Genomic DNA, 12,649 nt, shown 5'->3' with positions numbered 1-12,649 from the left:
TCTTTGGTAGACTCCGGCTTCTGATGCTGGGTACTGCCAGAGGCAGACCCTAGCACCATGGGCTCAGTATCCTCCACGACAGACCCACGACCTGAACTTGTGGAAGGGAGGGTAGTATCCTGAGATACACCCTTCCCCTGGCTAGAGCAGGGTGCCCGATGGTTTTTTGTTTTGTTTTTTGTTATTGGAATTCATAAAAGATCGCACGAGAATAGAGGAAAGTAGAAGGTCACCGCCCTTAATCCTCTGTCCGGGCGGAAGGCTAAAATACAACGGGGTGTCGCCTGGTTCCCCGAGGGGATCGTTCACGATACCGTAATTTCGCTTCCCCGGTACCACTCAGCCCTCAGCACGATACCACCCACCTTAGCTTAAGGAAGAAGCAGAGCCTTAGTTGGCCAGCATGAAGGGTTGCCCCTCCACCTGTTACTCCCTTCCACCACGAAGAGGTACAAGGTTGCAGTTTATGGAAGGGACCGGTCTGACTTACATCTCTAGCCTGCCCCCCTGTTGCACCCTCCAGTGGTACAACCTCTTTGATCTCGTTGGTGTCCGACAAAGCAAAGGCCTTTAGCTCCTCCACGAGATTATCTTCCATTGGAATGTCCTCTCCGCAGAGGGTTCGACTGAACCACCCTCCTTTACAGGATCCACCGGAGCTGTTGGGTCAGGTTCATGAAGTATCTTAAAGATACCACTGTCCAGACCCGTTAAGGCTCGGTGTCCTGCCTCCTTGATAGCCTTAACCGACTCTCCATCCACCTGGAAGATCCATCGGATGGCAGTCGGCTCATCGGCTTTATTTACGACCTTCCAACATTGCGTATTTAGCGCGTTGTTGTAGGTCCTGAGTCTACGAAGAAGGACATTGCCATCCTTGGTGCAGAAGGCTACCTTGAAAGGTTTCGGTAGGTCGACGGCCTTCATTACTGAAAGCCGTGACCACCCGGAGACCAATTCCTTCTGGTCAAATCCTCCCACCAACCAATCCGCTGTAAACGCATCCTTACAGAGGTAGTGAATGGCGCCCCCAACCAGCTGAAAGTTCCCAAAACGAGGTAGAGGGTCTCCCGAAGGTGACCCATCTATCCGCTTCAGGACCTCACGCTGAATGGTGCCCATTTCCTCTGCGGAGATGGTCTTCACAGGATAGCCTTCTTTAACGATGGCCATCTTTGTGGAGCTTAAGGTTTCACTATAGGTTTGGTCGTGAGACTTCACCTTTTTGGAAACCTGAGACTGGGAATTGGGGGAGTCATTTTCCCTGGAACGTTTTGAAAGTGATGGCGGGGGGTCGTTCTTACCAGAGACCTCCTCCTGCATCAATCTTTCCCTGCGGCGTCGATTCCGCTTTTGAGTTTTACTGAGGGGTTTATCCCCCTTGAACCCTTGCTTCACCGAGTGGGTCTTGCCAGAGGCAGACCCTTGAAGGCTAGGCCGGGTTCTTGTAGGGGAAAGTCCCCCCTCCAGGTTAGAAACAGGGGGAGTAACATCCGAAGATGAACCCGCCCCTTGCTTAAGGTCGGGTTCTTTCGAACCCTCCCCTTGCTTTGGGTTGGGTCCTTTCGAACCCTCCCCTTGCTTAAGGCCAGGTTCTTTCGAACCCTTGCCCGGTTTTTGGTTTTTTTGTTTGTTATTTTGTGTTTCCATTTTGGTCCCACGAGAAAAGAGGAAAGTAAAAAGTCACCGCCCTTAATCATCTGTCCGGGCGGAAGGCTAAAATACAATGGGGTGTCGCCTGGTGCCCCGAGGGGATCGTTCATTACGCTTCCACGGTACCACTCAGCCCTCAGCACGATACCTCACACCTTAGCTTAAGGAAGAAGCAGAGCCTTAGTTGGCCAGCATGAAGGGTTTCCCCTCCACCTGTTACTCCCTTCCACCACGAAGAGGTACTAGGTTGCAGTTTATGGAAGGGAATTAACCTATTTAGTTTGTATTTTCCCAAATGTATTCGCATTTACCCAATGCTGTTTCCATTCACCCAATTTTATTTTAATTTACCAAAACGTATTCGCATTTACCCAATTTTGTTTACAACTTATTACCCCTTTAACTATAGTTAACAAAAGGATTTTCCTACCAACTTATTTAAGTTTGTAATTAGTGGGTGTAAAGTTGTTTTTAAGTATGGTTTTAGTTAATATTAGTCTCAACTACAAAAGCTTAAAACCAAGTTCCTAGACAACTTATTTTTTTTGGTAAGGACAATGCTGCTGTCAGTGGGTATTCCAACAACTAAGTCAACTATATTTATACCATTTCCTCAAGAATACCTAGGGGTAACTCATTTGACGGCTACATTACTGTGAAGTCAGTGACAGTATTTGGATCAACCACTGACAACGAAATAATCAATTCAGCGGAGGTTGATAAATTTTTTTAAATTTTCAATGATTTGTTCATCACTTTGGTATGAAATAAATTACAGAGTTAGCCTACCTTAATAAAATTATAAGAGAAAACAAACATCCATTGATCTTGTGAACAATATGGGTTGAACTTGAATGTTATACTCATCATGTCTTTTGTTTTTCAGGATATTTTCAAGCAAGCGCGAACCACTCTGAAAAAAGATATATATCGTACTGTTTTTCTAAAACTTGAGAAGCCTTCTGTCACCTTGGATTCGTCTGAACTGAATCAAAGCCATATAAAGAGGCTGTTTGAATTTCCTGAATGTGCTGTGAGGTAAATATTTAAGGTTATAATATCGTTAGGGTTAGATGTCAACATTTTTTACTTTGATCTAATATTGAGTGCCATACACTGTTTTTAAGAAACTTTTACATGAATGAAAAACTTAGTTTTCTACAGCCATGTTTAGTTTCGTCATCACTAGTCACATTTGGGTGTCTCCCCTTACCAAAAAATAAGTTGGCTAAAAACCACTTAGGACAACTTGTATTTCAACTTGGTTTTCAGTTTGTATTTGGGACAAATGCCTACTTAAAAATAACTTAAATCCTCTTTATTAAAACTTATTTCCAACTAAACCAGAATCAACAATTACATTTAACTACTTAAAAGCCACTTAAATATTATGTAATTTCCTGACTACTAAAAACCAACTAATTATAAACTTACCAAAAGCAGTATTTTCCTACCAACTGAATAACAACTTATTACCCATTTAATAGTAACTTGAAATATGCTGTCAACTTGAGCCTACTTAATACCAACTCAATATCAACTAATAATGTGTATACAAACTAAATACAAACTGAAATCCAACTTATTTTGTGGTAAGGGTGGTTTCAAACTGGAGAATTGTGTTGCACAGACTTATGATGGAGCTAGTGTAATGAGTGGACACGTAAAAGGAGTAAGGGTTAAAGTAGAAGAAGCAGTAGGTGGCCATTGTCCGTACGTTCATTGCTACGCCCACCGCTTAAATTTAGTTTTAGTTGACTGTTGCTCCAAAATATCGACAGTTAGGGAATAACTTGGTTTGGTTCAAGCCATTTACAACTTTCAAAAGCAATTCGGTCATTAGAAGTGAATATTTTGAAAACTCTCAAAAAGATCTTGGGTACGACATACTTAAAATGCCACAAAGCTGGGACACTCAATGGTCGAGCAAAAAAAAGGGATTCACTATTTTAGAAATAGACCCGATTCCGTAGTTTTAACTTTAGAGAATCTGGTTGAAAACGGAAAACCTGACGAGGCTGCTGAGTGTCGTGGGTATATATCCCAATTACAACTTATATTAGTCGTTGCATTAGACGAAGTATTAGGCGTAACAAATTCCCTGTCCAAAGTTATTTTTACGGAAGCCGTTGCCATTTGCCAAGCTACTGTCAAGACCTTGAAGATTGTAGAAACTCTGAACGCTTTGATTCTATTTGGGAAGAAGCTACTAAAATCGCAGAATCGGCTTTTATTGCAATACCTCACCGTAACAGCGAACCATTAGCTTTACGTAAACGTAAAATTATCCCTAACAGGAGATTAAAACAGTGTGGTAACAATTACATCGGGGACCAGGGAAACTGAAGCAAAAACCCTAATAGACCAGATGAGGTCCACCTATTTCGAATTAATAGACTAATTTATTTCTGAAATGAAAATCCGGCTAGTAGAAAACTCTGGTCTATATAATGGTATCATGGCGTCCGACCCTAACTTTGAGAACTTCCTAAACGAAATCGATATCCTAACACAATGTGACACATACGATAGGTTTTATTTTGACCTTGATTCCTTAAAAAGTAATAATAATAATAATAATAGATTTATTCATTGGATCATCATATAAGTTTACAACTTCTTTACATAAGAGTCCAGTTACACATTAATTAAATTAAATTAAAATTAAGAAGGAGAAATTTCCAACAAGCGTCACTAAAATCACCATAATGACGAATTAATATAAGTCAAATAATGGGTGGTGATTAGGTTTTTGAAGAGATTAATGCTCTCAACGTTTTTTAAAAGATTTGGAAGTTTGTTCCAATTTTGGGAGCCTACTATTTTAACACTTTTCGAAGTTTTTGTCCGAAATGTTCTGAGAATTTTTTCTATATAGAAGTTATCATTAGCTCCTCGTGTATTGATATTATGGGGAGGGGGGAGGAATTAAGAGATTATGCGAATAGGTAAAATCAATAGAATTAATACGAGCAATATGTTTAGCTTCAGTTAATGACGAAAATTTTGGGAATCCGGCAATTAATTTCGTAGCGCTGTTTAGGACTTTCTGAAGATTAGCAAGATCAGATTTAGTCGCTGACGCATAGAAAATTATGCCATAGTCGATGATTGGTTTAATAAAAGTATTAAAAATTAGTCTAAGAGAGTCGATCGAGATATGGCTTTGGAGCGGTTTCATAAGCCAAAGCCTACTCTTGACTTTGCTGATGATATACTGTATATGTGGGTGCCAATCTAAAGATTCTTCAAAGTGAAGTCCAAGGTATTTAAAGGTTTTAGTCCTGACGATGGCACCATTACAGATGGAGGTTATAGCACTAGCAGCAGCAGCCTTTTCTCGATTAGGGGAGAAGAGCATCATTTCGGTTTTTTCTTTGTTAAGGCATAAGCCTTTATTAGTCAAGGCTTGTTCAAGTGCGAATAGATCTCTTTCGGCATTAGAAATCAATGTAGTTAAGTCTGTACTGGCCGATGAGATGGCATTGTCATTTGCGTATTCATTAGCTACAGAGAACATGAGGCTCTTATGAAAATCCATAGAGTATACATTAAACAAGAGCGGACCCAGGACACGGCCCTGGGGCACCCCATGTTTAACTTGACACATTGTTGAAATATGATTATTGTGGGAGACGACCTGATGACGATCCGTAAGATATGACTGGAGCCATTAATGGACAGTGTAATGCGAAATATCAAATTAATAAGAAATATACCATCCCCTTTCCCCCGAAATAATTGCTGGTCGAATATTTTGGCGATTGGGTGATTCGGTTGTTTGTGTTTTACCCCAGGTAAGGGAAGGGCCCGTCCTTTTACCGGGAGATCTTTGTTTTTGTGGGATAGCGAGGAGATCACAGCGCCCCTTTGACCCCTTATTGATATGCCGACGTGTCTAAGACCAGTTGTTTGATAGTCATTTATATTTCTTATACATTATATATATTATAAATTATTTATTGTGTTAAAATATGCTTACATGTATTATACATATTTTTACGTTTATATTTATTCTCAAAATTGAAGAGTTGGAAAATAATACGCGAGATAAATAACGCGAGTTTTTTTAATAACGCGCGCTCGGACGCGAGCTAAAAAAAAGAAATAGTAACGGTTCGGATTTTGATTTGAAAAGGACTCCATTTTATGATCGGAGCAAAATAATTGATATTTCAACTAATTTTGGACGTTAAAGTCGTGTTTTGTTTAACCTTCGAGCTGTAAACGTGTTGACTTCAAGATAAGGACAGGAACAATCTATATTGGCCAATTCGTTATGCCCAACCATCCAGCGGTTACATTCAACATATTGTACGAGATACCATCGCCACCAACATAAATTCTGTGTTCCGCTGTTCCGAAACGTCAACAACGTCGCTCAGATTCTTCCACGGCTCCAACCGGACTCTGCCACTTCGATAAAGTTTCCGCAGTTCAACTGAACATTTCGGGATGAACTTTGTTAAGTAATGGTTGCAACCTAGATTTTACATTTCGTTAATGCCGCGAGCACTGGCCAGTTGCTTAGTTTGATAATATTTCATTTAGTTTAATTAGTGTTTAGGTAGTTTTAAGTTAGCTTAAATGTTTGGTTAGGATATTGAGTTTAAATTAAATCAATTAGTGTTTGGCAATCTAACAACTGGCTTGATACGTTTAATAACAAATTTCTCCTAGACACCAATTTAATACTGAGGACCCTCGCTAACCCCACCATATCACGTTACGCGAGTAGTCCCGGGCGTATTCAGTCATTATTATTAATTGTAGACGGGTACCTTAGGGGTTCGCTTAAGTCGATTGTCCCTAGGTTGAGATCTCCAACATTCGACACCCGCGCTACAACAGTGCCATCAACTCCAACCATCCTAAGGGATTGTAATAATGGTTCGTGCTGTACGTTATCGAACGCTTTTGAGAGGTCAATGAAGATAACTAATACATATAGTCCGTTTTCTAGCTGTGAATGATAGTTTCAAGTAAATTAAATATTGAGCTCTGAGTCGAGTGACCTATTATCTTCAAGGTATGAGCTTATATTTTTACTGGCCAGTTTTTCACAGCATATGGAGGCAGCGTCCAAGACTGAGAGAGGACGATAGCTAGCTGGGTCAGCTTTGTCTCCTTTTTTAAAAGCCGGGATAACCTTTGCAGTCTTCCAGGCATCAGGGAAGATGCCAGTTGAGAATGACATATTGATGAGGTTTGCAATAAATTTGGAAATAATAGCAGCGACGTTTCTTAGGATGACCGGGGGAATGTTGTCTAGGCCACTGGCCTTATTGTGTTTTATGGACTTAGGGACTCTGGAGACCTGATCCTCCGTCACGATGTCAAAGTTAGTTAACTTCTTAGTTATAGTATAAGGTGGTAGATTATTGCTTGCATGTGAGGTTGATATCTGGGTTTTATCGATCAATTTTTCAGCGACATCTACAAAATACGCATTAAGGTAGTCCACAACACCCTGAGGATCCTCAATAGAATCATCATTTTGTTTAATCTTGGCAATAACTTGTTTTTTATGACTACCTTTAAGAAAGGGAGTTATCGTCTTCCAAAAATGGCATGGTTTTTGATCTTCAGTGAGATTTTCTTTCAAGTAATTAGATTTGTAACGCTCTAATTTATGACGAACGATTTATGGGATCAACAATATGTTTTATTGCATTCAATTACCCCTTGGGATTGAGAGCCCCAAACTAACAAACCACATCAACCGCCGGTCTAAACCCCCTTCTCCTTCCTCTTACCCTGTCTGGGGTTTATATATGGAGAAGAGCTCTTATCAGCTGGCGATATGCCAGCTCCTACGCCTGGCGCCACCTTACGGCCCTTACAGATTTAGTATTCCGTATTAAGGTGACAACTTTATTCCTTTGCTTCTTATAGGCCTCAGAAAATCTTTCACATAGCTTTGGGTTTCTGATTTTTGTCTTCAATTTGTCTCTCAAATGCATCTCATATTTAACTGCCGGTGTCAACCAGGGAGTAAGTTGTGTTGATATATGTTTATATTTATATGGGGCTTGAGAGTTAAGTTCCTTTATATGATATTTTGGAGTATTAAGGTGCCATCATTAGGGGTATTAAACCTTGCAGCTGCTAAGGCCTCTTGGATGTTGTTAACAAAGAGGACAGGATTTAGGTTTCTATAATTTCTTACCATTTTAGTTTCTTTTATATTTTTAGGTCAGAGTTTTTTCCTTACGACACTTATGAGTTCGTGATCCGTGAAGCTAACAGGAACAACTGTAGTCAGATGTAATCTGTCCGGGAAATTAGAGTAGATATGGTCTAAAATAGTTTCAGTCCCACTGGTAATTCTGGTTGGGGTAGTGACCATTTGTTTATAATCCGTAAGGGCGTCTAGTAAGATTCTTGTTTTGGTAGATTTTGGTTTAGTTGCGATATCACAATTTGTATCGCCCAGAAGGATAAGTTTGGTCTTGTGGTCAGTCAGAAGAAGGTCCATCTGTCTACGTAACTCGTCAGTCAGTAAGTTATTGAAATGACGGGGTGGTATAAAAATTATACCAATAATAAGGTCAATTGAGTTTGGATAGGAAATGTATTGGAGTTTTAAATCCAATGTTAATCAGCAGCGCTACCCTACACTAACTAACTAATGAAACTAGTAAGAAATCATAACGTAGTGATTTAAAAAAACAAACGTTTATTAAGAATGAGTACTTTACAAGATGAACGACATATTAGGAGTGACGGCAATAATAAACGCTGTAAGCGAATATATATACACTTAAGGTTAAAAAATAGTAAGATAAGATTAGTGATTAAAAATATATCTTATTTACAATAAACATTTTTTAACCTATTAAAAAAACTAAACGAGAAAAGCCGATAACGCTTTTTATCTTCAACACTCGCCCTCGTTGACGACTTTCTCGTACTGCCGTAAACTGAGATTCTGACGGTGGCGGGTGAAGACTTCTTTAGGTAGTGGCTTAGTGAAAATGTCGGCCAGCTGTTCTTCACTCGGGACGTACATAACGTCGATGACGCCCTCTTCGACCAGTTCACGAATGTAGTACTGGCGAATACTGATATGTTTCGTTCGGCGATGAAACTCAGGATTTCTGATGAGTTTAATGGCCCCTGCATTGTCGACTCGGAGTACGGGTACATCATCGTCTACGTTGAGACCCAGGAAAGACTTGATTCGTTCAATCCAGACGACATCTTTCGCCGCTTCAGTGGCAGCTACCAGTTCAGCCTCCGTGGTTGACAAAGCAACAGATTGTTGCTTTCTGCTCGCCCAAGTAACTGGAGTTGAACCAATTAGGCATACGATCCCAGACGTTGAACGTCTTGTTTTCTCACAACCACCGTAATCAGCGTCGCTGTAGGGGATGGTTGTCATGGAATTCTCGGACTTGAATAAGAGACCCAGTGACTTGGTCCCTCTGAGATAACGAAAAATTCGTTTAACTCCATTCCAGTCAGCGACCTTTGGATTCGCCATTTCTTGGGACGCTCGATTGACTGCGTATTCGATGTCAGGTCGTGTTCCTGTCGCTGCGTATCTGAGACTTCCAATGGCCGAGGCATATATGGTCGTTGACTCGAAACTCTTCAGACTTTGGTTGGTCGTGTCTGGACTGCCGATAGGAGTGCTCACTGGTTTACAGTCTTGCATGTTGAACCTTTCAAGAACCTTCTCGATGTAGGCGCTTTGGTGTAAGAATATGGAGCCGTCGCTTAACTGATCGATTTTAAGTCCAAGATACGTTGACGCTTTTCCGGTTATGATTTCGAATTCATCGCTGAAGTCGTGAAGAAAGTCATCAACTGCTTTGGTGGTACTGCCGGCAACCAATCCATCATCGACGTAGAGGATCAAGACCAAGAAAACGTCATTGGTTGAGTAAATATATAGGCAGTGATCTCCATCAGCACTCTTGAAGCCATGGTTCTGAAGCGATTTGTCAATTTGTTCATTCCAACATCGTGGAGACTGTTTAAGACCGTAGAAACTTTTCTTTAACTTCCAGACTTGTCCACTACTATTGTCGAAACCTTCAGGTTGACGCAGATAAATTTCTTCGGATAGCTTCCCATGAAGGAATGCGGTCTTTACGTCGAATTGCCTGAGGTTGAGATTTTTCTGGGCAACTAGGTTGAGAAAGATTCGTAGTGTCTCGAATCGGGCAACTGGAGCGAAAGTCTCATTGAAGTCGATTCCCTCTCGTTGCGTAAAACCTTTTGCGACAAGCCGGGCTTTGTGCTTGACGATCGTCCCATCTTCATCATTCTTTGTACGAAAGACCCAACGATTTCCGATTATCTTGCGACCAGGTGGAGGATCAACCATTTCGTAGACGTCGTGTCTTTTCATTGCCGAAAGTTCATCTACCATCGCTTTCTCCCACTCGGCGGATTCGTTGCTTGAACGTGCTTCTCGTGCCGTTTGTGGTAACATGTCGCAGATGAGGAATGCTTTATTTGCTAGCTGGCAGCTCTGACATGGTTGGACTTTCCTTAGTGTTGAACGATCTCTAAGGACTGGACCGCTCTTCTCAGGTTGATTGTCCCGGACATTGTCAGAAAGAGACACTGTTGCCTCATTATGTCCGGTAGCCACGTCTTCCGACGCTTCGACGGATTTGGTTGTCTCGTCGTTTGAGTAGTCGGCAGCTCTGGTTGGCATGCCCGATGGTGCATTAGTGGCTCTGGCTGGTCCGTCTTTTGATGAGTTGGTGGCTCTGGTAGGCCAGTTTTCGCAAACGAAATCGTCGGTCAATTGCTCGCCCTGGCTGGAGGACTCCCCAGAGACAGGAATCCAGGAATCAGGAACGCACGTCTCGGGATTGAATTTGACATCTCGAGATCTTAGTACGTCGTCCAGCTCAGGAACATAAACTCGATATCCGTCTGCATTGTCTTCATAGCCAACCAGGAAACCTTTATACGCCTTCCGAGACAGCTTCTTTCGCTTCTCTTTTGGTATGTGGACAAAGCACTCAGTGCCAAAGATTCGCAGATGCTGGATCGATGGGTTTGTCTTCCCTGTCCACAATTCAAACGGCGTCTTCCCAGCAATGCATGTAGGTGCTGTTCGGTTCAGGACATAGACGGCCGTGTTCACCGCTTCAGCCCAGAGTTTCGGTGGTAAGTCCGATCTGGAATGCAACATGGCCCTTACAGACTCCATAATCGTACGATTTTCTCGTTCAGCGACCCCGTTCTGTTCGGGCGTGTATGGCATGGACTTGCGGTGATGTAACCCTTCTTGAGACGTCCATTGACGGAACTCTTCGTTGACATATTCAGTTCCATTATCCGTGACCAGCTCTTGTACTGTGTGATTGCGGGTTCGGCAAAAAGCAAGGAATTCTTTGAAACAGTTGACGACTTCGGATTTCTTCGTTAAGAAGAATACGGCTTGAACGCTTGAATACTCGTCTTTGAATAGGAGGTAGTATTTCTTCCCTTTCATGGACGGTGTTGGTGATGGTCCCCAGAGATCTGAATGGATCCTTTCACCTGGTTTCTTAGCCTTCTCCAAACGAGTGCCGAAACTGTGCCTAGTCATCTGGCCGTAGATGCACCCTTCACAGAGCTTGTCAGACGTCTGGTTTAGAACTTCGTATCCGAGTCTCCGTAACGTCGCTGCTACATGCCGTTTATCCTGATGACCCATGCGTTCATGCCAGACTTGGAGATCTGCTTTCCGGTCATTTCTCGGATCTGCTGCGATGTGAGCGGAGCATGATGGCTGCATGACTTTGATATCCAGACGATACAGACTCTCGACCTTGCCAGGTACACAAAGGTTCCTTTTGCCTCCGACAACTTCATAGAGACCGCAAGAATTTGCTGTGACCTTGAACTCCAGATTCTTGTTTCTCTTCATTGCGCTTTTCAGCGAGAAAACATTGCAGGCAAAGTCATGGATGTGCCAGACATTGTGGACTACCTCTTGATAGAGTTTCTTTCCGATCCGGAACTGAATGCTTATGTCTCCTTCACCATCCGCTGTCATCTGCGTCTTGTTTCCAATCTGAAGAGTTGCTGGAGTAGCGAACTTGCGGAAGTTTAGGAACTTTGTGGCGTCGTTCGTGATATGCTGTGTAGCACCCGAGTCAAAGTACCATGCTGCTTCAGACGATGAGCAAGCAACGAGACCATTTGCTGCGATCAGACCCCCGATGCTGGTGCGATTACTTTCGTCAACGCTCGTCCTTCTAGGAGTTTTCCTTTGTCCTCGACAGTCTTCCGCTATGTGACCAAACTTTCGGCAATTGGTGCATTTTGGCTTACGTCTCATGCCTTTCGTCTCGTTTGATGAGTGACCGCGATGACTTGTGGCATTGCGTTTCGCCATCAGACCAGAGGAATCTCTGAAAGAGTCACCTTCTCGAGTTGCACGGCCAATCAATAAACGTTCCAACTCTGCGACCGTCTGTTTTTCGGTTGGCAGCGTGTCCCAGAGCATACCGAATTCTCGATACTCATCCTGAGGTAGAGACTCGAAGATGCAGGCAATCAGGATGCAGTCGTCGAATGTAACATTCTTCTCTGTCTGTGCCGTTGACAAGATATCTGTCCAGAGAGAACACATCTGGGCAATGTGGGTGGCCATGTCGACGTCTGGTGACTTCGTAGTTCGCATAAGTTGCGCCAGAAGCTTACGCAGACGGTTGGACGACTTCTGCTCGAAAATTTCAAGTAGTTTGTCCCACATCTCCTTTGGTGTCTCGCAATTTGTGATCATGTTTTGGACCTTTTCGGATAAGGTTGACCAGATGATGCCACGGACTGTACTGAACGCCACTCGGTACTTCTTCTTGTTTGAAGTGTATTCAGACTTCTCTGCTGCTGTTGCTCCAGGTACCGGTTCCGTAGGTTCAATCCATTCGCCAGTAAGAATCTCGTATACGTCTCGAACGGTTAGGATGTCGACTATTTGTCTTTTCCAACTCCTGCAATTCTCCGGACCTGATAGCTTCTCGACGTCTTGACGAAAAAGACT

At 42.5% G+C, this 12,649-nt stretch overlaps 1 protein-coding gene across 1 annotated transcript in view; it reads left to right on the top strand.

The window, feature by feature from the left end:
• Positions 1–12,649, top strand: part of Zw10 (Zeste-white 10 kinetochore protein) — a 51,648-nt gene that overhangs the window by 17,215 nt on the left and 21,784 nt on the right. The window contains exon 5 of the mRNA XM_090174612.1: positions 2,540–2,691. Within this exon, the coding sequence (XP_090030738.1) occupies positions 2,540–2,691 (152 nt within the window). The remainder of the gene's footprint in view (positions 1–2,539; positions 2,692–12,649) is intronic.

The sequence above is a fragment of the Leiobunum rupestre genome, chromosome 5, assembly GCF_980474605.1.
Source record: "Leiobunum rupestre chromosome 5, qqLeiRupe1.1.hap1, whole genome shotgun sequence".
NCBI classification, from domain to species: domain Eukaryota; kingdom Metazoa; phylum Arthropoda; class Arachnida; order Opiliones; family Sclerosomatidae; genus Leiobunum; species Leiobunum rupestre.
The sequence above is the reverse complement of the archived record's forward strand: the minus strand, read 5'-3'. Positions and strand labels throughout refer to the sequence as shown.